At 49.8% G+C, this 23,554-nt stretch overlaps 2 protein-coding genes and 1 non-coding gene across 3 annotated transcripts in view; 2 read left to right on the top strand and 1 right to left on the bottom strand.

Annotated features, from left to right (window-relative positions):
• The first annotated feature begins 153 nt into the window (after positions 1–153).
• LOC131212352 (serine-rich adhesin for platelets) lies at positions 154–8,079 on the top strand. The gene is made up of 5 exons (XM_058206189.1): positions 154–353; positions 438–535; positions 641–915; positions 1,039–2,607; positions 5,267–8,079. The coding sequence occupies exons 1-5, from the start codon at positions 351–353 to the stop codon at positions 7,288–7,290; spliced, it is 3,969 nt and encodes a 1,322-aa protein (XP_058062172.1). The 5' UTR covers positions 154–350; the 3' UTR covers positions 7,291–8,079.
• A 279-nt stretch (positions 8,080–8,358) lies between these two features.
• On the bottom strand, positions 8,359–8,558 carry LOC131212985 (small nucleolar RNA U3). Its single transcript, XR_009156935.1, has one exon. It is a non-coding gene; the product is annotated as a small nucleolar RNA U3 (small nucleolar RNA).
• Positions 8,559–20,923: 12,365 nt separating this feature from the next.
• The window catches only part of LOC131208230 (uncharacterized), an 18,793-nt gene continuing 16,162 nt past the window's right edge, over positions 20,924–23,554 (top strand). The window contains exon 1 of the mRNA XM_058200883.1: positions 20,924–21,068. Coding sequence (XP_058056866.1) covers positions 20,924–21,068 — 145 coding nt within the window. The remainder of the gene's footprint in view (positions 21,069–23,554) is intronic.

A 23,554-nucleotide genomic window follows, 5' to 3' on the forward strand; every position in this document is an offset into this window, starting at 1 on the left:
CGAATGCGGCCAGTACAGAAGTGATAAATGAACGGAGAACGAGAAATAACCGAATGGAAATTGAGAAAAAGTGGTTTCAAGTCAGTGTTACAGTGTTCTAAAACAGTACTTTGCTTATTACAGCACCGATCCATGTAGGGCGTTTGTGAGCGACGATGTGAACTGCGCGTTGTGACGAGAGGAACCCGTCGCAATTATCTTAAGAAACGTGGCAAATTTACACCCCGTAGTGGAAGAAAATAAAAACTTGCACCGGTTGTAAAGTAGAACAGAGAAATCAATCTGCAAAGCGAACTGTCTAACCAGTTGTCTATTGCTTATCAACTAACCACAGAATTAAATGTGTCAAAATGGTAAGGAAGTAACAATTAATTAGATGACTCGAGTGAGTTATGGTTGGTGGAAGTATTCATTTTTCATTGAACGTTTCTCTCCAGCCGCGAATCGATCCTATGAAGCTTCTGGTATGCCTGAGCGTACTTTTGGCCCCGAATGGAGGAATTCTCGCGGCAGCAGAAGTCAAGCGGTTGGCCAAGTGAGTAAAAACCTCATCCTTAACAAGTGATACTATCGCTTCAGTAAATGTCGTAGGCCAATTTTTATAAATACCTGTTTTGATCTTTTCGGTTCTCCCTGATAGTCTGATGGCCAAATTTTCTAAAAAGTTGGTCTCCAAGTGTATATACATCCAAATATTGAAGTGTACCGAAACAGACCTGCTGGGCCAGTTCATGCAAACCGGAGGGTGGTCCCTGGTGCACATGTGGTTGGTCGATGGGATTGGCTCAAAAAACTGGCCACTCATACAGGAGCTATTGGAACTGCTGCTCTGCTGTCCAGTGGATGTGGAACGGTTGAAAATCAACAGCACACCGCGGCTCGTAAAATCCCTGTCCACGGACAGTGCGCATGAAAGTAAGTACTATTCGATCATGCAAGTGTTCCGCGTTAGACAAAATGTCGATCTGAACGTAGCAGTAAGAAGCTTCCGCTGTTCGTACCAATTCTTGTTTCCTTTCCATTTCGCTTGCATTACAGGGGTGCGTGTGTTGGCGACAAAACTGGTCGAACAGTGGCTGTTTATTGTAAAAGCGCCAAAGCATTCGTCACCGATGGTTCCGCTTGCTACTGCCACTTCCGATACGGCCACAATCACTGCTGGAGGAGTAACGGTTACACAACAGACCAACGTACCAGCGATCGCTGCCGGCAGCACTGCTGCTTTCGGAGAAGCTAACAATAGTGCCAGAGTCGTCGGATCAGAGGCAACCGGGGGAAGCCACATGTACAATGGGTCTGCCGAGGGTTCCGTCGCTAATCTAGCGGAAGACAACGACAAAGAACGGACAACGCAGTTGATGAAACTACGCAAACGAGAGGATGATATCGATTCGGCCAAGAAAACGTTTCGGGCAGTCGTCGAGCAAGAGGCACACAAGAAAACTTCGCTGGTGCTTAAGATAACGACCAAGAACGGGAAGCAGGTGGTGGCAAAGGTAGTTTCACCAGGCAACAAGAAGTTGAAACAGGGCACAGATGCTTCGATCCATGGGAACGGAACTGAGGATGAAGACGATCAGGATGAAGACGATGAAGAAGAGGTGGTGGTCAACATAGAGTCGGAGAAGCACCCCGACGACACTGTCCTGGAGGCAAAGCAACTGAAGAAGCACGAGCACCACGAGCATGCTAAAGAGGGCAGAGAAAAAAGTGGTTCGATCTCTTCTGCGTCGTCAAAAGATCGCCACCAAAGTCGGGATCGAGAGAAAGAACGGAAAGGAAGCAGCAGCGGAAGCAATGGGCGGTCCTCTTCGAAGACCTCAAGCTCCGGTTCGAGTGGTTCAACGAGCAACAGTAGCAGCAGTAAGCACAAATCTGGTAGCAGCAGCAGAAGCGGGAGCTCAAGCTCTAGTCGGGACAAGGAAAGAGATCGCCATGGTGGTAGTAGTAGTAGTAGTAGCAAGCACAAAAGCTCGTCCTCTTCCTCCTCTTCTAAGTCAAGTAGTAGCGGCAGCTCTAAGAGCAGCGGCAGCAGCAGTAGTGATAAACACAGAGATCACAAGGACAAATCGAGCCACTCCGGCGCAAGCGGTAGCAATAGGGACAATAAAGATTCCAAGGGGCAATCGCTTTCGCCGAGCAGCAGCAGCAAAGTGGCGAAATTGTCACGCAAGAGCTCAAAAGACGACGGGAACGATAGTGGGTCAGAGTCGGGCAGCGCTAGTGGTGCTGGCGCCAAGTCGGGTTCGGGCGCCTCAAACGTTCCCGGAAGTGGGCACAAGAAAGCTGCCTCTATTTCTATTGAGGTTCGCAACCCCGAAAATCGACCTAAAACCGTTAAGACGTACAATTCCCAGTTTCGCTCTCACGGCCTCATCGAGGAAGCTCCTCCACCGCCATCTCGGAAGGGTTTGAAGAAACCGTCCACTTCGACGTCGTCCCCCAGCGCCGCCACGCCGCCAGCGGCGAATACTGCGAAGCGTCTCTCACCGCCACCATCATCATCGCCATCGTCGTCCAACGGTGGTTCGCTGGAGAAGAGAATCCGGGAGGATCCCGTCGATAGGCCTGGAGCCATCAAGCTAATAGCGGCCCCAAAACGACAGCGTAAGTTGCGTTCCCCATCTATCACGCTTAACCGGGTGTGGTCTTTTCCTCATTATTTCTTTCCAGCGCTCCCAACAGCTGTCCCGCAATCTGGCCGTCGTTCGAAGGCTGCTTGGGGTGATGGGTGTTTCTGGTCGGTGCCGCTGTGTGGCTTCTAGGAGACCGGGGAAGCTCCGGGGAGGTGCTCTCGTGGCACACGTTGCACACATCCCTTTCGCGTCCGATTGTTTTTATGTGTCTTTGAGTACCCCTGTGCGAGTGAGTTGATATTAAATGGGGCATGGACCGGCAACAGTTCAGAACCAGAGGGGGAGAGGTTGGTCGCAGGGCGGCCAATAACGTTGGGTTTGTGTTTAGTAATGGCTAATCGGTACACCATCGACAGAGATCCTTCCGTACCTTATTCCTCAATCCCTCTACCCTTACATGCCGCAACACGGTCCCCCGGTTACACACGAACCGCCTGTCCTCCCGCGCATCTACGACGTCGCTCGCTGTAGTAGTCAACCGTTCGCCCGATCGTATGAGAAACCGAGGACCTTACGAACCAGGTGTATTCAATTGAGTTTTGTTTGTCCGTTTATTAATTCTCATATGTTCCTTCATTCCTCTCCTGCGTTGCGTTCCTTGGCCGGTGAATCCACTAAGCTGTGCCAGCGAAGGGAGCCGCCACCATTGGATTGCCATACCGAAAAAACTAAAACACATCCTTCTTCCCGCACTGTACAATGTACTGTTGTAGTTTGTGGCGTCGCGGATTTATCAATATTTATCCTTTTACAAATGGCATTCGCCGTGTGTGGCAGCGTGAGCGAAACCAGTAATTTGGTCACCTCTCTACGTCGGTATGTTTCGAAATGAACGAATTGTTTTCGATTATACAAACCGAATTGTGGAGAAAGCGGAACGGTGCAAAAGCCGTGTTCGAGCTGTCCTGTTGTGGCTTCTTTTCCATTGTGCGTTTTGTTTATCTAATTGCACCTTTCGTTTGTAATGCGTGCCGCAATGGAGGGTTTTTATTTCGCGCTCGATGCGAATTCCGTCCACCACATGTTGGCAAGTTTAATTGTGCTTTTAAAACAAATCCTTTCTCTCGCTCTACAGACTACCGACAGACGCTCTAGCGAATGACATATTTTTGGCGTAAGATAGTTTAATGTAAACAATATAATCATGTACTAGCGATCTCTTACTAGCGTAAGATGAGCGCTAATTTTATCGCATTTATAAAAGATCTCATTTAATATCTAATGATTATTGTATGCACGTAACGAGAGAAAGTGAGCAAAATAAATTCCATAAAAGGATCTTATTACATAAACATTAGCGACGACCGAATCAACGCGAACCCCGAACCTCGTTCTTAATGTAAACCAAAGAAACAAACAGTTTATAATGATCCATTTGAGGCAATGCAAAAGGCTGTGAGCGCACCTAGTGTCTTACTGGGCGCCATTTGTCGTACAGTCAAGGGGACCGACAGGTTATTAATAAATTCGTTTGTGTTTCTGGCACCGCCGAGCGGGCATTTGGTTTCCGCAGCGATCTACTGTTCTACTGAACGCTAGTACTTCGTTGAAACGATGTTTGATGCCACCAAACTATCAAATATATGTAGGTCAAGACGATGCGTACACTATGACGTCATATATATTGGTGGTTCATTATTTTGGTGGATCGCAGCGCTCCGCGCGTGCTCAGTTTCGTACACGCTGACGAACATGGTAGGCATTGCGTTCGGCTTTGTTTACGTTCAGATGCGCGCAGCCCGATTGCCGGTTCCTCCGCATCGTGGTGGAGGTGGACCCATAGTTTTTTCATCCGCCGCCCCCACTGGGAAGAGCGCGCGTGGGCATTGTATGAGTCATCTTTGGATGTTGTCTTCGGTTGTTAATCGGACATTTGCATATCAAGCGCACATTTAATTGATACGGTGTTTCGTCACGTCCCATGTGGGTATTGCAGAAGACATTTTTTGATTGGTTGGCTCAAACGAGCCAAGCGAAGGTCACACAGTGTGTAACAGGTTGCAATTGCTTCATGGCGCATGCTTCAATAGTTTCCGCGCGTTAATTTTTTTTTGAAAGGATTCGTCCGGTAGTTTTTTCCCCGGAATTCCATCCTCCGGAAGCAGAGAAGCACGTTGATGAAATATCGGATCAAAGCAATCTTTGATCATACACCATACGATGGATGGACGTTGGGTGTGTTATAAGACTTTTGCAATTGTCAGATGTAACGAAGGTGTGAAGCGTTTATAAGAGAAATGCCGTTACCGTAATTGGTGCTAATTTCTGGCCTTTATATCAAGATAAGAACGTGATAAACTGTCGTCGGTGTACGTAGGACAATCAAGTGCGGTTCGATTCGATCCGCATCAAATTAAAGACGGTTGTGTTAAGGTTCTGCAAAGAAGCGGGAGGGATCCTTTGCGACGAATACGAATGATCGAAAGTGGTAATCACTGTTTAAGGTTAGCGAAGACACACATGGCACCACCGGCTGATCCTCAACAAGCACGCCCGAGTCACGGTTCTTCATTTGACCACATGCTAATATATACCAAATAAACCTTTTTACATAGCCAAATTGTAAACGTATTCCAATTTTACTGACCAGTTCCTTATGTCGTTCTGTTTTATTCCACCTTTCTCTCCAGATGCACTAGTCGAGTCGGATATGTTTATGGATGCCCTGTCGGCGACACTACGCAAGGACGTTAAGAAGCGCAAACGAAGAACGAGTGGATCGGAAAGCACTGGAAGTACCGGCGTCGTCACCGTTGGCAAAGCTAGCGAAAGCGAAAAACCGTGCGACAACTCCCCGACGAAGACGACAGTAGCACCGGAAAGTCCAACAACCCCAACGGCGGCAACAGGAACAACGATAGTTAGCGAAGCTAAACCGGAAATGGCCCCAGCAACACCGACGAGCCCCGCGCCCAAAGCAATTCCCCCGCCGATTGTAGCCCCGATGTCTTTCTACCGTGACACGCTCGCCGAGGACGACGAAACTTCGCCCAAAGATGGCGACCTAAAGCGGGAGGGTTCTGAGGAAGTAACAGCGGTGGCCAGTGGCGTTGCTTCCGCTGATGTGAAAGCGGAATCGGAAGCGATGGAGGTCGATGTGGAGGACAACGAGGAAGAGGATCAGGGGATCATCCGAAAGTCGAAACGTATGAAAATGGCGTTAAAGAGTGATGATGAAGACGATGAGATGGGCGAGGGAGAGAGTCTGAAAGGGTCGGTAAAGAAAGAATCGGAGACCGGTGAAGAGGCCGACGAGACGAAGACTGAGCAGAACGCTCTTGTAGACGCGATGATGACCGACGTAGAGATGAAGATGGCCGCCGAAGAGGCGGAAGGAGAAACATCAGAGACCAACCGGGAGCCGGATGATGATGGCTCGACGGAGGAGAACGGCGACAAGGTGAAGAAGCCTCCCGGGCCGGGCTGTGGTCCAAATGGCCCCCCGGGTGTGCTGGTTATCCATCGGCGGAAGGGTCCGAAGAAGCAGCTGCGCTGGCGAGCGGCTGATGACCTTGAGGAGATTCGCTACTTCGAGCTGGACGTAACGGAGCGGTGCAATGTGACCAAATCGTTCACGGACATGAAACAGATGGAGCGTGTCGACGAGCGGCAAAAGTTCATGATGGCGCGCAAGGTCGGATCGGAGGACAACATGACAGAGCGCACCGCCTGGAGGGCAGTACTAGTGGTGGACAACGTGCCTCCGTCGCCGGACGGTAGCCAGAGTCTGGAACGGAACATACAGCAGCAGCGCGAGCGAAGTGTCTTGCAGGCACTGTACTTTAACAAGAGTATGATTCCGGATTCACCGTTCGAGGCGGATCCGGTCGACACCTACCAAACGGCTGATCCGGTACACATTCCGCTCGAGGACGTGACGGGCAATCCGGACTCGGTCAACGATTTTACCAGCATGCCGTGGCCGGACGCGAGGTCCACTCCACCGCACGAGTCGGCCGCATTCAATTCACCGTTCTTTCCCACCGATTTGCCTCCGGCGGCCGGTTTCGGCCCCGGCGGCTTCCCACCACCGTTTGCCGCCGGCGGTCCGGCCCCTTGGCAGTTGCCCGGGCCACCGGGAGCGGCCGTTGGTGGTGGCCCCCGGACGAGTCTGCCACCGGGTATTTTCTCCGCGCTCAATCAGCCACCACCCGGGATGCCTCCGATGGTCGTGGGTTCCTCCGGGTCCGCTGGAGGTGCCGCTGGCGGCGGTGGTGGCAACAGCCCCAACATTCTCAACCTTCCTCTAAACATTCCACCAAACGTGCCACCACCGGGTATGTTTCCCGGAGCGGCCACGTTTAACTCGCCACCGCCCGACATCGCCCTGCTCGAGGCTGCAGGCCGCCGTGGCGGGGACGGTAACTTCCGAGGTGGAATCCCACCTCCGTGGATTAACAATACCCGTTCGTTTGGCGGTAGCGCTGGCAACCACCCACCGAGGGGTGGGGGCTTTGGCGGCCACCGTGGTGGTGGTCCTGGCGGAAACTGGAACACCCGTAACGCGGGCAACGGCAATCGTGCCGGCGACAGGGGTCGCAATGGGGACGACAACCGCGGCAATTATCGCGGGCCACCGGGAGCCGGTGCTCCATGGATGCAAACTAGTCGTGGCCACAACAACCGGGGTGCTGGCGGTGCACGCAAGTGGTAGCACCACGCCACGCTGGTAGATGACGGGATGATGCTCTCGGAGGACGAAGGCAAGATGGTGGAGGAGCTCCACGCCTAAAAGCCTCGCCCCCCGATCCTCGCTTCAACTGTTGGTTAATTTTGTTTATAGAACGTAGCGTGAATCGGATGGACAATTTTCTGGTGGTCAGCAAGCGGGGCAGAGGAAGGAAAAAGCGGGGCAGCTCCTCGCGTGATGTAAATAATAATCAAGACTTTTCTCGCGGCGTTGGATTAGAACAGGGGTCTCTTCTGCGGCTAACGTTTTCGAGTGTGGTTTAGCATTTATTTGAAATTCAGGAAAAACACTCCTAAACGGCGTTAGTGCGTGGAGAGGTGGTCTCCAGATCAAGGCACGATTGTAGCGCAGAACGGGAAGGGGCGCAAAAGAGGATAGAAAATAAAGTAAATAGGCCAAAACCGTGTGACACACGGATCACGCGATAAGAATACCGAAACGTGAGCACCGAGACCCGTTTTTCTTTGTTCTTGAGAATACTTCGAGCTGCGACTGCGTTTCGTTCTGGGGTCTTTCTTTCAGTAGGGTTCTTTAGAACACGATTTAGCATCTCTATTGTTTAAGCTAACAGGGGTTGTTCATGTTGTTTAATCGGCGCTGAGGCTTAGGAATAACGCTTATTGTGGTGGGTAGTAGCGGATCAGAATTCATCAAGTTGGAGAGTTTGATAAATGCGCCGAGAGGTAGAAGCATAGGTTTACGCGATTTCATAGAGCATAAGCGATACGTTTTGAGGGTAACATTGGCGTTGCTTGAAAATATAATGATTTGTGTTAAAACATGCTTTTTATTGCGACTAGTTCTATGGGTTGCCATTATAATCCTACACATGGGCTTCGTAGAGAATATAAGAAAAAGATAGTATAAAATAAAACAATGATGAAAAATTCATTCATTCAGTGTGTGATCATTGTTCATATTTTCATCATAAAAGCTGAGAACCTTCTTCTGTCATTAGGAATCATTGTAAAACGTTACACCACCCAACCCCGTGAACTACCCTCCGGAACATAAATTTAAGCTTTTGAAGCAACCACTCAGATTGCGTCTGCCCTTGTATCGGAACCGATCATCAAACACGAACCGGCGCATCAGAGATGCGGCCGAGATCCGCTAGCTTCACGCTCCAGGGCAGACACTGCGTCTCGTCATCGTGGGTTGGAAAGACTTCACTTTGGGGAAAGTGAAGGTGAAAACTTGCCTACAGAAATGATCCTGTGAAGCACAGTCTTAACAAAACACGCTCTAACCCGCCCTCCAGACTGCCGTCGGCGCAGTTGCGCCAGTGATGCTTAAACGCGAACGCGGCCCGCGGCCCACGGCCGAATGCCGTAGCACTGACCATCGACAACGAACGTTCACGTTAGCTCGCGCTGTGCGTTGTTTTCCGCGCGTGTGCTTAAATCTGCAATCTGCGATATCGCTGGGAATCACTGCGGCGCTCTTTATCGAATTAATAACGATGGTAAATTGCCTATTCGTACGTAAGCAATCGTTTCGCATAAACATATGCTTTCCACGTGCTTTTCTTGCTGTCAACGAAAGACGGTGGGTTTCACGGATCGCGCTCGCGCAGAACCCTACAAATGTCACACTTTGTTCAGCGCCCTGCCACACGTCACTTCATATGTCAACACGCTGCTTTGGATTGAAGCAACCTCACGTTGATTACAAAGCCGGATTTATTTCTTTATTGCGAAAAGGGCAGTTTTAGAATTTTACATCAGCATTTTAAGATGATGAGATAATCTTCTAGGTCATTTTCATTTGCGGTGCAGTGCCAGTTTATGTTCAGTGATATTTTATGTGTTATGCTACCAGTTTCGGAATTCCGGGCCGCGTATGAATCGCGAAACAAGACGTTAAATCCCCCCCCTGCTTGCCGCGGAAGCTGGTACAAGTGAAAGGCCTGCATTATGTCGCGTAAGTTGTTGTGTGGTTATTTGAGATCACACATTTTACTGGCACATCCGCTTGCTCTGGCGAAATGAACCGAGGGACCTTTCTCCGGCTTGGTTTAACTTAAGCAGTCACAAAATATGTAGCTACGCCTGTCATGAATTTCAATAAATTCTACTTCTATTGCTGTCAATTTGTTGGCCCTATTAACCCTCTGCAAACAGTGCAACATTAAACCACCGTCGAGGTTCCATGGGAGATTTCTAAATTCGCTAAGAATGAAAGACACCAGGCTTTACAGCCGGTGATGCGTAGATACATTTCAGGAAATTGGTGTAAACTCGCACGGACGCTACGATCCTTGCGATCTACGCTGGGCACGTGCCTGGTTCTGCGGAATGCGGTTTAATGAATGAATGGGATCCGATCCGATGATCCGGTCGCCTGGAGCGGAATCGTAAACCTCCACAGTCACCCGTCCGCGATCAATTGTTCCTTTGTCCACCTATTTGCTTCCCAGCACGGGATCGGAGTCCCAAAACTGCGTGTTTGCTAATGTTTTGCTCACGCGTTATGTGTGCGACGTAAACAACCCAATAAACGGGTCGTCTGATGAAGAACCGCGCTTTTCGGGGGGACTGAACCCTATTGGTCGCTTGGACGCGCGAATGAGACGCGACCAATGTTGGCTTTGGAGAAGACCCGTTGGAGAGAGTGAAACCGGGCGACCCCGATTTCTGCGCAGTTCGTTTTGGTCCTTTCCGGTGGCGTTCGTAGCTGAGTTTGATTCGCGTTTGGACAGAAATTAGGCAAAAAATAGATCGAATAGAGACGACACAAAAGAAACACGTTTGCGCATCGCGCAATCTTACGCGACACCGGCGCATACCCGCGAAGGTCGAATCCGAGGACGAATACATTTTATTATTCCATTCACCCCGCGCTACACACGCCCACAGCTGTTCGGTCCCGTCTCTTGCTCTTCTGGCCCACAAATGGCCGTTTCTGCCGTGCGAAGATCGAGAACAGCTTATTTGCATAGCCACTGGCGGTTCGCGACAAATTAACCATGTATCCATTCTGCAGCATTAATTCATAATATACCGTATTTTATATCTGTGACGTGGCGCCTTGGCGGCTCCCACCGATACGTGATTGTTTGTCATCCGCGGGTGATTTTATAAGTTGAATTTTCACATGATCTAAGATGATGAGTGTTCATTACGTTGTGAATAGATTAGGCCAATCCTGCTGGGAGTGCTTATGCTTTTCGATGCCCGCATTACAATCCTTTGCGTACCGCGGGACGCCGAAGCTCCGCGCGGAGCATTTCTTCCGAAGCCGAAGGCGCGCGCGTGAGAATGGTTCGTGTTTCGTGTTTACGTTGCGTTAGTTTGCGTCTTCGGCTCGGCGGTTCGACCGAAATGCCAGTGTATCGCAGGAAAGCAAACCCGACCGCAAATCAGTCACGAATCACGCGAACAGGCGAACAGTCGGAACGGTCCGCGCAACTGTTCCAGTGTTTTCGACGCGGCCGCGAGTAATTTATCGCGACAATTGTACAAACCACGCGACGGTGACGTCGACGACGAACGACGTCGTTGACGATAACAAAAACGAGGTTATTCCCGGGTCGAGTGTTCTTCTCGCGCGCGTGTTTTGACTGCTAGAAATCGACACGCCGCACAGATTGGCCGTGCATCCGAGGGTAGCGAGATTATACAGTCAAATGGAAACCGTTGGGAGAATTCGCCGGTGGCGGTGCGATCGAGAAGTTATGGCCCGTCGACGGTGCCCTTGATCTTTGATACAATGCTTAAAGCAGATGATCGCAGCTGCCCATCGAAGTGACCCGCGGGCCGAGATGATGAATGGATGCGAACCGCGCTGCTGACGTGCGTGGCGGTGTGGCGCACGTTTGTTGATAGGAAATCGAAAGTGGCAATCCTGGCCTGTGGCTCTGTTGTGGTCGCGTCTGTATCCGCTCTTCATAGGGAGCAGTGTTTTGGCTGCTGCGTTGATGTGATCCATCATTTTCCCACGCAGCTCCTACGTGAGACGGAGTGAGAGAAAGAGTGAGTGAGAAGGGTGCATCGACGGGTGCTGAGATTTGTTTCGGTTGGGAAGTGAAGTGTTGAGCGCATATCCGGATTGCAGACACAGGCTCCTGCGTCGTTCCGGTTTCCAGCACACGAAAACTGAAAGTACGCTGATTGATTGAACGATTATTTTGTCGTTTTATTTTCTGCTGCAGTGCTGGCGATGCAGTTAACGATCGATTTTGTGGCCCAACAGTAAAACTCGACGCAAGAGAAAACCGAATGTACTGGCTGATATAAATGAAATGTGCGGTTCCCAGCGTTGGTCTTTGCGCCGTGCTGCTGCTGACATATCAATCGTAAAGCGATACATTTTGCGATTCCGTCTAGAGTCCGGCGATCTTAACGACAAGTCGTAACCCAGCAGGGGAATCGAAAGAGTGAATGTGTAAAATTTGAACCGCTCGGAATTAACAGACCCTGGCCCTGGGGAGATACGTACGAAAACGGGCAACGAATCCCTCTTCCAATCAACCGCCACAAAACTACGCGGTAAGGCGTTTTCGAGGCGAAGGGCGGCCAGCCCCGAAATAAGATAAAACATAACGAAGGAGCATCGTAAAAGGATCACCGCATAATGTCCCCCAGCCTCGGCGCTGTGTTTGTCCGGCGTGCACGGGTGCACCACCCGTGCGGACCGAAGGATGTACGCCAAAAAATAAAACAACGTGGTTCCATTCACCTCCGGTTCTCCGGACCAAAAGTGTCGGCCGTGTTCTAAGCAGCGGAACGAGGAAAATTCAGAAAACCTGTTTTGCGAAGGGTTTTTCAACCTTGGTGAGTTGTGCGCCAGTGTCTGGTTGGTGTTGGATTATGCCCTGAGACCCGTCGCCCGTCGCCGCAATGTCTAATCCCCTAAAGTTGCATGAAAAGATAAATCCGTCCAACACTGCAGTTGGAGGTCGACACGTCGATCATTGCCCTCAACCTTGACAAGATGTGCAGTATTTCATTAGTTATCTGCATTCCGTTCCGTTAAGTGTGGCATGTTTGAAGATCGTTTACCACAGCAAACCCAAACAATGGCAGGAATGCCAAGAACTGTCTCCGAGGGCGCTGGGCGTGTAGTTGAGAAAAGTTTCGTTCGGACAACTTTTCCTTTTCGTTGCATTTTGCTGGCACACACGAGGTCGTGCAGTGAACTTTAAGCGTGAGATCGACATGGTCACTTGAGATCAACGCTTTTAAAAGGTAAACAAACCGGAACACGACACAAGCGAAGGAAAGAATGAGCAAAACGCAAACCTAGAGAGAGAGAGAGAGTTCAACGTGGCCACTGTCGCCTGTGTGGTAAACAAAACCGAGGGCGCGAAACAACCACCGTCAGCGAAATAAGAAACAGTAACCAATGGAGCCACTAACGTTGTACCTTTACGACATATCAAATGATGCTGCCGCTCGCAGCATGACCCCGAGATGTGTCCTCTTGCGCTTGGCGTGGCCCCCCGACGGCTACGACGAAATGCATTTAATTGCGTCATCTGCAGAAAATGAGGAATTGAAGAAAGCTAAGGCAATAAAATCAGAACAAATCAGATCAGATGTTGGCAGCCGGGCAAAATTGGTATTCAGAGCAGCGTGCTGACTGCAGCTTCGCATCGTTCCTCGATTACGGTTTGGATAAAAAATCGTATCGATCGACGATAAAACACGGTGAAAGGCGTACCGACTGTGGCACGTTCGAGCGTTCGAGCCAATAGCCGAGCGTCGCCGTATGGAAGCTTAATAGGCCCCAACGGGGGCGAAGGATTCGGTACCGGGTGGATGGAAATTGAAACAAGTAAATGAGCCGCCCGTCCTGTTGGTGGCCGCCCATTATCACCCAACACTGGCGTGACCCGTGTGTCGTGTGCGTACGGGATGGGATCGATTCAATTACGGAACGCTCGATTATGCGCGAAAATCGTTGCAAAGTGCCTTTAAAAGATCGGTGTCCCATGTTTTGCCTTTCCTAAACTGTGCAGTGCACGCGACACGATAGACATCTCACGCACTAATGGCTTTTTAATAGCATATACAGGCTGGAGCGGAGGGATCCGGTTTATTACGGGCTGCATGCATTTGGCTTCTTATGCCTCTATTTTCTCGCACTAAACGTTGACGGCTCGGTCCCTGTTTTCATCTGGTCGGCCGCATGATGTTGGCTTCAATTAATGGTGCCATTCATCACTCTCCGATGGCGTCGAAATGAATTCCACCACTCCGGCCCGGGGCGGTCGGAAACATATTTGTTTGGCCCGTTTAAAATTGACCGCTCTTCAAATAGTGACTGATACAACCACCACAGCGGATCGACCACTACAGAGTCAGAGGTATATAATCGAAACGGAGGTTGCTTCGAGCGGGACTGGAAACATGAATGAAACAGTGTGGGCCCTCGCTACTTTAAAGGCACGTCCTTATCGATTTCCGTCCGCGCCCTTGTCCATGGTCGGATGTGGCGTCGCGGTCCCAGATGAGTTGGAAAATTACACCACCCCACCGAAACGTGTTCTGTGTGCGAACCTTTCTTTTTGGGGTCTATTTTCTATTCGCTAGAATCAAGATAGAAATGAAGTGACGGAGGGTTTCCGTTTTACTTTACGACGGTTGTGGCCATTTTCGCTACCAACCCAGGTGCACCTGCGTTTGGGAGGATATTTTAAATTAGTTTACAATTCGCTTCACCGAACGGAGCGGAAATTGAAAACTCACCTAATTTGCCATTCTTGAGTATTGCAGAGGCGCAGCGACAAAAGTTACTGAACTGGCTGGCCGAGTGTGTTGGTTCATTCCGGTCGGTCGGGTTTGATTCACAGAATCGGTGCTACCATCTGAACAAACAGAAGCTTCGTCTCGAATGGAGTCTGGTCTTCTGCAATGAAGTGAAATCTAAGAACCCTGAGTTGGCGGTCACACAGATAAAAGCACCTCGAAGGTTTATCGATTTTGGAGTTCGACAAGTAGTACCCGACACGTGTGTTACGGCCCTTTACGGGCGTCCAGCAATTGGCCGGTAATGAAATAACTATAACCGAAATAGGGGACGCTATTCACCTTATCGACGGGCAGAACGGGTAGCGACTGTCATAAAATACACTGTCTTTATCAGGCACCGAAAGATTGGCACCGAACCTCGGCACCGGAGCCGAGAGTGAAAGGTTGAACGAAGAAAATATCCTTTTACACACGAGGTTCTAATGATAAATTACAGAACCACCGTCCAGCAACGAGAAAATGGCGGCTTAACGGCATCAAATGTAAGGTTCGCTTTCGAAGCAAGGCTCGCTCCGGCTTACTGCAGCCAAGTGTCCCCACGGTGGTCCCGGTGACGGTTTTCTTTTTGAAATAATTCGCCGTCACTAAAGCTTCTTACACGGATTCTGCTCCTACTCAATGGAGGCGCCTTGTGGTTCACATGTAACACCCAAAAGTTAGTTGTTGGTAAGTTTTGCCAAGCAACGATAGGAACGCCTTAAGCTGGTGATTCATGTTGAGGCCGTAGAAAGTTTGTTAGAGCGACCACAGTTTCGTTACATTGGCCCTGCAGGTTACGGCATACATTTAACGAGTGTACACTCGAATGGTTGAACGCGACCAGGGCAGCTTCAACGGGAAAGTAAACACAAGAAAGAGATTAACGTAATTCACTTCAGATGTAGGCGGTGCTGTTCAGATTATTAAGAAGGTGATAGTAAAGAGAGATTTGTTTTGGCCGCGCCTTTGCCGCGTTGCGAAGCCAACCACTCCTTGTGCGATTGCGTTCGAGGAGAAAGAAACGGAAAGAATCGATTTGGAGATACATTGCCACACATTGTTTCGCAGTCACATGCGGTCCATTGCGTCATCGACGCATGGATTTGGCGCAATGTTTTGACGGCGCTCTGTCGTTGATGGAAATGCAAACGAGAATCGGATAATTTTAGGTGCAACGCGCGTCACGCCGTAATCTTACTGACCACTCGAGATCGCCCCCAAAAGTATGCCAACGGATTCAACCAAAGGTCGAACGCGCCTTAGTGAAAGTATCCTATACGACATCACAGCCCATCATCCGGATCAGCAACACCCCACAAATTGCCGAGGCCGAGATTCACGCGGCTCGCGTCTCGTTTCCTGTGGGGAGCATCGGGCCGGGCCACTAATAAAAATAAACCGCCCCCATAGTGGTACGCGCATGGCATACTACGCACAACTGTGAGTGTGGACTTTTGACACCTCTGCTCTTTTAAGTGACGATAGGAAAACCGGTCACCGGTAGCGACGGTCGCTGACGTTACGCCGCTGCATTCGGAAACAAAAAATCATTCATCCCTGTTTCGACCCCCGCACACGGCTTGGGGAGTCCCAAATTCTGTCCCAAATGTCACATAAGTATTACGTGTTTTTTGGGCACTCTCTGGCCCCATCCCCGGCTCATTAGTGTTGTGCATTCGCCTTTCGAATGCAACCCTGAGTGTCCTACGCTATAACGCCATCAAAGTAACCAGTGGGTAACGCATAGCGAATGACAGCGAGAGCGAGAACGAGCACCAAACAGAGCGAGAATACCGACCACGAAAGTGGTGTGTTGATTCGCATATCAAGGTTATCATTGTTGTGTTGTGTATTGGTCAACCGCCCCTTTCCTTCCCTCGCCATCGGCCTGGCCGCAGGCGGTATCAGTGTTTTTGGTACGAATCAGACGCCTTTCTGCGGCTTCCGGGACATACGTTGTTTTGATGTTGTTTTGCTAGCGTGGCCTACGCGGATGGGTTGAAGTACGTTGCAGAGAGAGGGCCCAAGGCGCCCTTGCCAATTCCTGTTATCAGCGCACAAGCGAAACACAACAAAACAAGCCAACGAACGAACACGCTCGATTTAAATATTTTATCTAGTTTTCAGAGGCGGCGAAAAGAGAAAGTTGTTCGAAAGGTGCCAAAAAATGGGTACTTTCTACGATCCCCGGCGCCCCGGTACCCGTTTTTGATCCATTGAGAAACCGATCAGCTTAATGATTATGAATCGGTTCGGTAAACCTTTATGTAGGATATTTTTGCGGAGCTATGGCCGCCATGAATAAAACATCACCGCGAAGGAATGTTGTCGGCCGGAGCGCCGCATGGTGATTGTTGAAAAGAAAGCACGCATTTCCAATTGAAAGAAAATGTGAAAACATGTCACAGTAATTGGCCACTAGCGCTCACTCTTGGTAGCAGCACTTTTCCCAGCCAGTGCAAAAATCAAGGTTAATTGGTTCGTGTTTCCGCAGGGTTCTATATAGTCGGCACTTGGAGTGACAAAAGGCAGAACCGTTGTTTATTGCTGCGCGATTAGGCTAATTAATACGACGAAGTGATGGCGAGCGTCGAAACGTGTCGCTCATAACCGTTGCCACTAAAAACATAATGCCGATTCGCTCGTTTTGCCCCGCCGTAGCAACTGCTAAAGTGGACCGGATTCAGCGATTCGAAAGGTGGCTCCGACCGTGCAACGTATCTGATAAATCATAAGCAACGATCCACTGGGTCGGCGGTTTTGTTCGAAGCCACGTGTTTTAAGCACTAATGGCCAGAAACTTGTGGCACGGCACAATTAAACCGCGATCGCCTACCGTGGCCAACAATTTATGAACCCTTCGATCAACGAACCGAAGCCGCTAGGTCGTTGGCCAATCCCCGCCACGAACCATAAAAGTGCGACGAGCTGCCGCGGGAAGGCCACTCGGCCACCGACAGGAGCCGCCCCACAGGATGGTTCTTTTGTTGTTTGTGACAGCATTCTGAGCTCTCCGAGTGCTTGGTTTTCGAGTGAAGCATAGATCTTCTTGGGCCGCGAGCGACTATATTTGAATTCGATCGTACCCTTCGCACACGCCATAAACCGTTTATTGAGCTCATCCGGTTTTTGCTCTCTCGATTAAAAAAGGCGAACCAAACGAGATCGGGCAGAATATAGAGGCACTCCGATCGTAAGGGCTTTTTTTGGGGACCACAGATACCTCGCTGGCCGCCATCCGATGCAAAGAAGGACGATCGTGTTGTGGTTATCAAATTTTGAGGAAACTGATTCCGTAATTTTCCCAGGTCTACGACGCAATAACCCTCCCAATTGACCCTCGTTTGGGCAGCTCGGTAAGCCCGCAAGACCTTCCGCCAGCTCGTTTTTGCGCTAATTTAGCCGGGTGATGGTAATAATTTAATGATGGTTATTGGAATTTGATTAAAATATATGTCTATTTCGGTATTTCCGTCGATCGTGCGATCACGCGAACTCCGTCGAGGTGTTGGTAGTGAAGAACACGGTCCTCCTCGTTTTTTGGCTGGCTTTGACATTCGTGGCTCGGCGTAATATGTATAGTTTAGGACAGGCGATCTTAAAATAGACCCCTTCCGTTTTTGGTGCCACTCGCCGAATCTTCGTAAGGACAGCCGGATCTCTGCGGGAGATGGAATGATTTGTTGTATTCAATATACCACGAGGCATCGGCGGAAGATCATAGGCGCGCGGTCCGGCCCCAAAAACGGAGAGATGATTTCGGTGGCGCTATTGCGGGGACCCACATCGCGTTTATTATGTCGCCGGCCTTCTGGGCCTCCATTCCCGCCCCGTGTGCCCGTTTATCGGCACTGATTGAGTTAAGGGGGTCCCAAAGTCAATCGGTGGACGGCGTGCGTCGATGTCCGTGACGTCCATTTCGGTGTGGAATGTGCGATTCATTCACTTTCACGCGTTCGCACTTGTTTTCCGGCGCTCCGGTGCACCATAGACCGGGCGGGTTACCGGGTGGCCCAAAATGATCAACAATATTCTCTCCGCACTGGCCTCAAAAATGGGGGCGCCCGAACTGGTTAATTTGCGCGAACGGCGCGGGTCGAGGTCATGTTAATTTACGAACGATTGTCTACGATTGTCGATAATCGTTTGTCACTTCCTTCTAATTTCGAGACACCGGCTTCCTGTCGGGGTCAAATGAAGGAATCGTGTTCCGAAAAGTGCGAACCCCATTCGCATGCAGATTTTGATACTGCGTCACTGACCATCTTCACTTGGTGATGCAACAATCGAGCCAAGCGACAACCGAAATGGCTTTCTTGTGTAATTTATCCAAAATGCACCTAATTCTCCTTATTAGCCTGGAGTTTGCCTCACGACCGGGAGCTTATGGACATTAAAAGCGCCATAATGCTTATTAAGGCGCTTGTTCCTATTGCCTGCTTTCATCAAATTAGTAAAGGCATCGTCGGTGATGGTCGTGGCGGCTTTATTAACACCCCGGGCACATTGACGCACCGAAGGCCAACGTTGTCTGTGGGGCCCGAAAAAAGGAAAGCGAGCTTCCATTTTCTGTTCCGTTCTCAAGTTCAACCCGCCCAAGCAATTCGCCTACGAATGTTCAAGAAAGTTACCACCAAAGCTTCCCAGGCACCAGAAGGCGTCCCAGGGTGACCGAGTCGTGACTGGAAATCATAAAAATCTATTTGTATGACGAGGACAAGGACTTCAGAAGAGCAGAGATAGGTGGCTTTTAGTGTCAGATCGATCGCCTCTTGCTGCGTCGAAACCACTTACAAAAGTCACCTTCCACCAACCAAGGCCGGATTTCGAGAAAAGCCTCGGTTAAAGGATACCCTTTCAACAACTTTGAACTTTGACGCTCCTAATCTCCTCGCCTCTCTTCCTTTCTATGCGCCATCCCGACATCTTCGGGATAGGTCGCTGTTCCTGATTCCCCCTCGCCGATCTCGCCACGGTCAGAACGATCCATTCCTGCGTGCACTTTCGGCCTTCAACGATGCGAGCAGCCTGTTCGACTTCAATGCCTCCCTTTCACTCTTCCGTTCCTGTCTCCTTGAATCCTTTTTATAATCTCCTCCCTCCTCTTCTTCATCACCTTATTTTCCTCATACCTTCCTCTTTAGTCTGTAAGTATTTTCTTCTTTTCGTTTCTTTCTCTTTTTTACATCTGTATATTTTGTTTTTTTTTTTTTTTTTCTTTCTTTCCAACATTTGTTAAGCCTGAACGGCGAACATTTTTATAATTAATAAATAATAATAAATAATAATAACTTGGAGTCGGAATTGCTGATATCGCAAGGGACTTCTTGTGTAGTGCAAATGTTGGACAACTTTCTTGGGCGCAATTAGATACACGCCACGCAAGAGTTCTTGCGAGTTCTTGGTCCATGTGTGCCACGTGGAAAGTTTGTAAAATGTTCCGCGACCATTTTAATGCTCTGCTTGAGACAACATTCGGAAGAACATATGGTGACAAAACACTGGGTGCACTTCTCCGTACTCGGTGTTTAGCAGCACTTTGCTGCCCCATTCCATGCCACGTGATTGCGATTCCGGAACCAGGGCCGACGGGCACAACGAGAGATGGCGATGTGATAACCTCTATTCCAGCTACCAGGAAACACGGACCGGCGTCAAATGCCCCAAAAACAACCGCACACATGATAGGAAATCGGCCACCGGTGACCCTTTCGGGGGCCCGATGGGTGGGAATAGATGGGGCAGATTGTGTCGCTAAAGGACACGGCCTGCTGAGTTGATTGAAATTCGCTCTGGCGGCCGCAGGGTGTCAAACCGACTAAACCAATGCCAAGGAAACAAGCTCACGAGAAGCTCTGTTTCGATTGTGGACCACCGAAACCGAGTGTAGGAAGGAACTGAAAAATGTGCCATTATGTTGCGTCGTATTGCGCACATAATTTGATCAGTTCAAGAAGGCGGCAAACCGTGGCTTTGGGGGTGTCTGGTTTTAAAGCTATCTGTGGTGCATGGACACGGTAAAGCACGAACCGCAATAGACCATTGTTATCACTGTTCCAGGGTGCTCACTAAAAAGTAAGGTTTATTATCTTACCCACTCCGAACCTACTGGTCACTTAATGTTACGTAAATTGGCTTTTACGAGGTTTTTTTTCCTGCAAATCTTAGTGTCAATTTTGAAATATGCCCAGCAGAGTGTCTAGTAGGCCTGTATCACTTTCCGCGCCATGGATCGATACGCTGGGGCGCTGGGAAATATTTCAAACCAGATAAGCTATCGCTGAGAGCGTTTCAAGAGCCCTTTTAAGCACGCTCAAAGGGAGCAGAATGTGATAAAAGTTGAGCATTATTATTAATCGTGGCCGTGTGCAGGACTTGGGCCGGGACTTTATCCCAGCGGCTGCTGATGGACGCCCAAACTCCGAGGGAGGCGGATGTGGAAGGCGTGGACGTCGTAATGTTTCGAGGAATTTCCGGTTTGAGTGTTGCCCCGAGGGTTAATGCTGCCGCTAACTCCAGTACGTAGCGGTCGTAGTAGGCCAGCTCGCTTCATTCTTTAACGTTCGCCCAGTCTACTCGCGCGCGCCTTTAGATGAGGAGAAAATTAGCGTTCACTTTTGGTTTATGAAGTTAATTTTGATTTTTTAAAGGCAATCTTTTATTCCTGGCCCTCGTTCCCACTGTTTGTATTTATTTGGTCCGCTAACACATTTTAATTCATCTGTTTTTGTTTGTTTTTTGCAGTATGAACTCCCAACCCCAGAGAAGACGGTGTTACGGCAAACGAGTGAAAGTGCAAAAAACGTGAAAAGGACAGGAATTGAGTAACAAGTTCAAGGAGCAGGTTCGTGAAACCAGCCAAAATGGCACCGACGGCAACGCTAGGAATCCTGATGCTGCTGGTTTCGGTGTGCTGCGTTGTCCTCACCTCGGGCTACCAGCATCTGAAGAAAGTTCAGTTGTCAACTGAACAGTTCCAGTTCGAGTGCTACCCTGCATCGGAGAAAGGTAAGTAGCCACCGGCCGGCCCGGGTCAGGCACTGGGGCAACCGTAACATGGCAGACCGGAGTACCGGCCACGATCCACGGCGACTGTGGCTTACAATCGAACGGGAAATACCCGAATCGAAGCATTCCAAAAAGCCTAAAGCCAGGATTTCGAAAGGCTGAAAGTAGTGGTCAGAGGGCGACTCAGGAAGGAAAGGATAAAATACGAAGAAACAGAAACGGCGGACCACGCCGACCTGTTTCCACACGATCTCTCCGTGAGAAGCAACCGGAACGCATTTATTTGGGCGGACGGTTTAATTTATTGTACAGTAATGGCATAAGGCAGCCGCCGGCGATGGCGAGTGTGGAAGGGATTAGAATTAGGACCGGCCGAAAGGGGTGGAATTGAAAAGCCGAAAAACAAAAACGCTGGGCATATTTATGCAAAAGCAAAATGTCGTTGACATCGTTTGCATAATTCATCGGCCCGAATCACCTGTGCCGGCCGTCACCCATCGGCTCTTGGCTCAGAGCGCCGCAGCAGCCCGCGGACCGCCCGCTACCTCGCTCGCTGACCCATTAAACCGGGGAAGATCGATGAATGGTTTTGTAATCGCGACTTTTCCTATATCGATGGCGTGGTGGCGCGGGGACCTTGGTTGGTAGTCTATTTTTCGAAAATACCTCGCAAGCGGTACCACCACGCGTGGCCGTGGATCAATGCGCCACGTGTCGAAGGGATGAACGATTAGCATACGTAACAGCATATTGTCGGAACGTGGTTTCGTTGGCGGCGGCTGCTGCTACGGAACGATGATTGGTACCGCCAGTTGGCAATCGTGTACCCAATCCGGTGTTTCCGGAGGAAATGAGAGGTGAATGAAAAGCAGTACCCTCTGGTGGACGAATCAAATTTAGCCGATGGCCAACAAACCACTTGTTCGTTGGCGGACACAAGACGGACGGACGGACGAACGGACGGATCGGTGTTTAGTGATGGGAAAGATTAACGAAATCGCTGTTCGCGGCACAAAGTAATCAGTACAAGATGCCTGCGACAGATACGCTTCGCCGGCCGCAGGTTCCCGTAGGCAAACAACTTTACATCTTTCCATTATTTTCAATTTTAGATCGGCCATGGTGAGCTACTTTCTTTGTACGGTTTGTGGGTTGCGCGAAGTGTTTTGAAGTGAAGGTTGCGTACCGAGAGGAGGCAAGACTTCAATTTCAATTTGCTTCAACTCAAGAACTTTCTGTAGCCGGAAAGCATAATTTGTACGATTCACACGCGAGGCGACGGCAGAGAGAATTCCAGAGAGCGAACCAAGATCGGGGCTCTGTTTAGTATCATTTGGCGCATATTTAACCACACACTCCGCCACGGAGGTATGGTGTAACAAATGCTGACAAAGTAGGGTCAGTTAGCACTCGGTGCCCTTGAAATAACTTCTGCTGCCCACTCTGGGCAGCACGTGCCCTCGATGCGTTTTCTGTTGCACTGCGTTGCAGTTCCATAAATAGCGGCCCTGACGTCGTTCGGAAGCGATGCTTATCTTCAGTTCATAGTTTGACTGAATTCATTCAAGAAATGGCTTCCCTGACCGCTGTAATGGCCCGAGCAAAAGAATAAAATAAGGGCCGCGTTCCTTTTTATTGGTTTTGAGTGATTTATAGAAAGGCAATTTCACTCGCTCCGTACCGATGACGCCAACGAGATCATACTCATCGACCATCGTGATCAATGTGTTCTCATAAATATCGGAACGTGACCGTGGTGCGGCTTCGTCATCGGCACCGACAAGCTTCCGGCGACGCTACGTGCTTTTTATGGTTTCAGTTTTACGACAATTGCCTCTCCTGGTGCCCTGGCACAAATCTGGCCCTCTCACGTAAATCATTATTGCCCTGATCGTTAATGGGTAATCAAAATTTATTCTACAACAAATTATGCCACCAGCAACGGTCCCTCACGGCCGGTGGAAGTGTTGGAAAATGCGAAAAAAATCTGCCGCCGCAAGTGGCGATAGTTACCGATGATGAAGTTAACAAATGTGCCGCGCCACCTCGTAGTGCGTGTTCCGGGTTTTCAAGAGCCTGGAACATTGGCCAGGCTAACGCGCGGTCATCAATCAACCCGGGCGGCGGGCCAGCCGGATGACGGGCGGATGACACATGACATGGCTGAAATTTGACGGAACGCGCGCGCGGCTTCCTTTTTTTACTTGGGCCCAGGACGGACGCCGTGTCAACAACTGTTATGATTGCGATCGGCGTGAAAAATGACTATTTTATTACTCCGCTGGCCGGGAAGGTGTCGGGCACTCGGGATCATATTGTTTCATGCCACAATCGTCGCGTTTACGCACATTTTCATTAATCTCTTTGAGTTTACTGACGCGCTCTCGATATCTTGGGCGCGGACTGGGCGGATTTCCACGCGTCTAATTGAATCAGGCTCGTTAGTGTCGGGCCATGGACCGGAACCATTTGACTTTCGTTTTATG

This window comes from Anopheles bellator, chromosome 2, assembly GCF_943735745.2.
Source record: "Anopheles bellator chromosome 2, idAnoBellAS_SP24_06.2, whole genome shotgun sequence".
Lineage (NCBI taxonomy): Eukaryota > Metazoa > Arthropoda > Insecta > Diptera > Culicidae > Anopheles > Anopheles bellator.

Bases quoted from the DNA above. Each gene is read 5' to 3' on its own strand.
- LOC131212352 (XM_058206189.1), top strand. The intron at 916-1,038 runs GTAAGTACTATT...CTTGCATTACAG, and splicing joins CACGGACAGTGCGCATGAAA to GGGTGCGTGTGTTGGCGACA. The intron at 2,608-5,266 runs GTAAGTTGCGTT...CTTTCTCTCCAG, and splicing joins AGCGGCCCCAAAACGACAGC to ATGCACTAGTCGAGTCGGAT.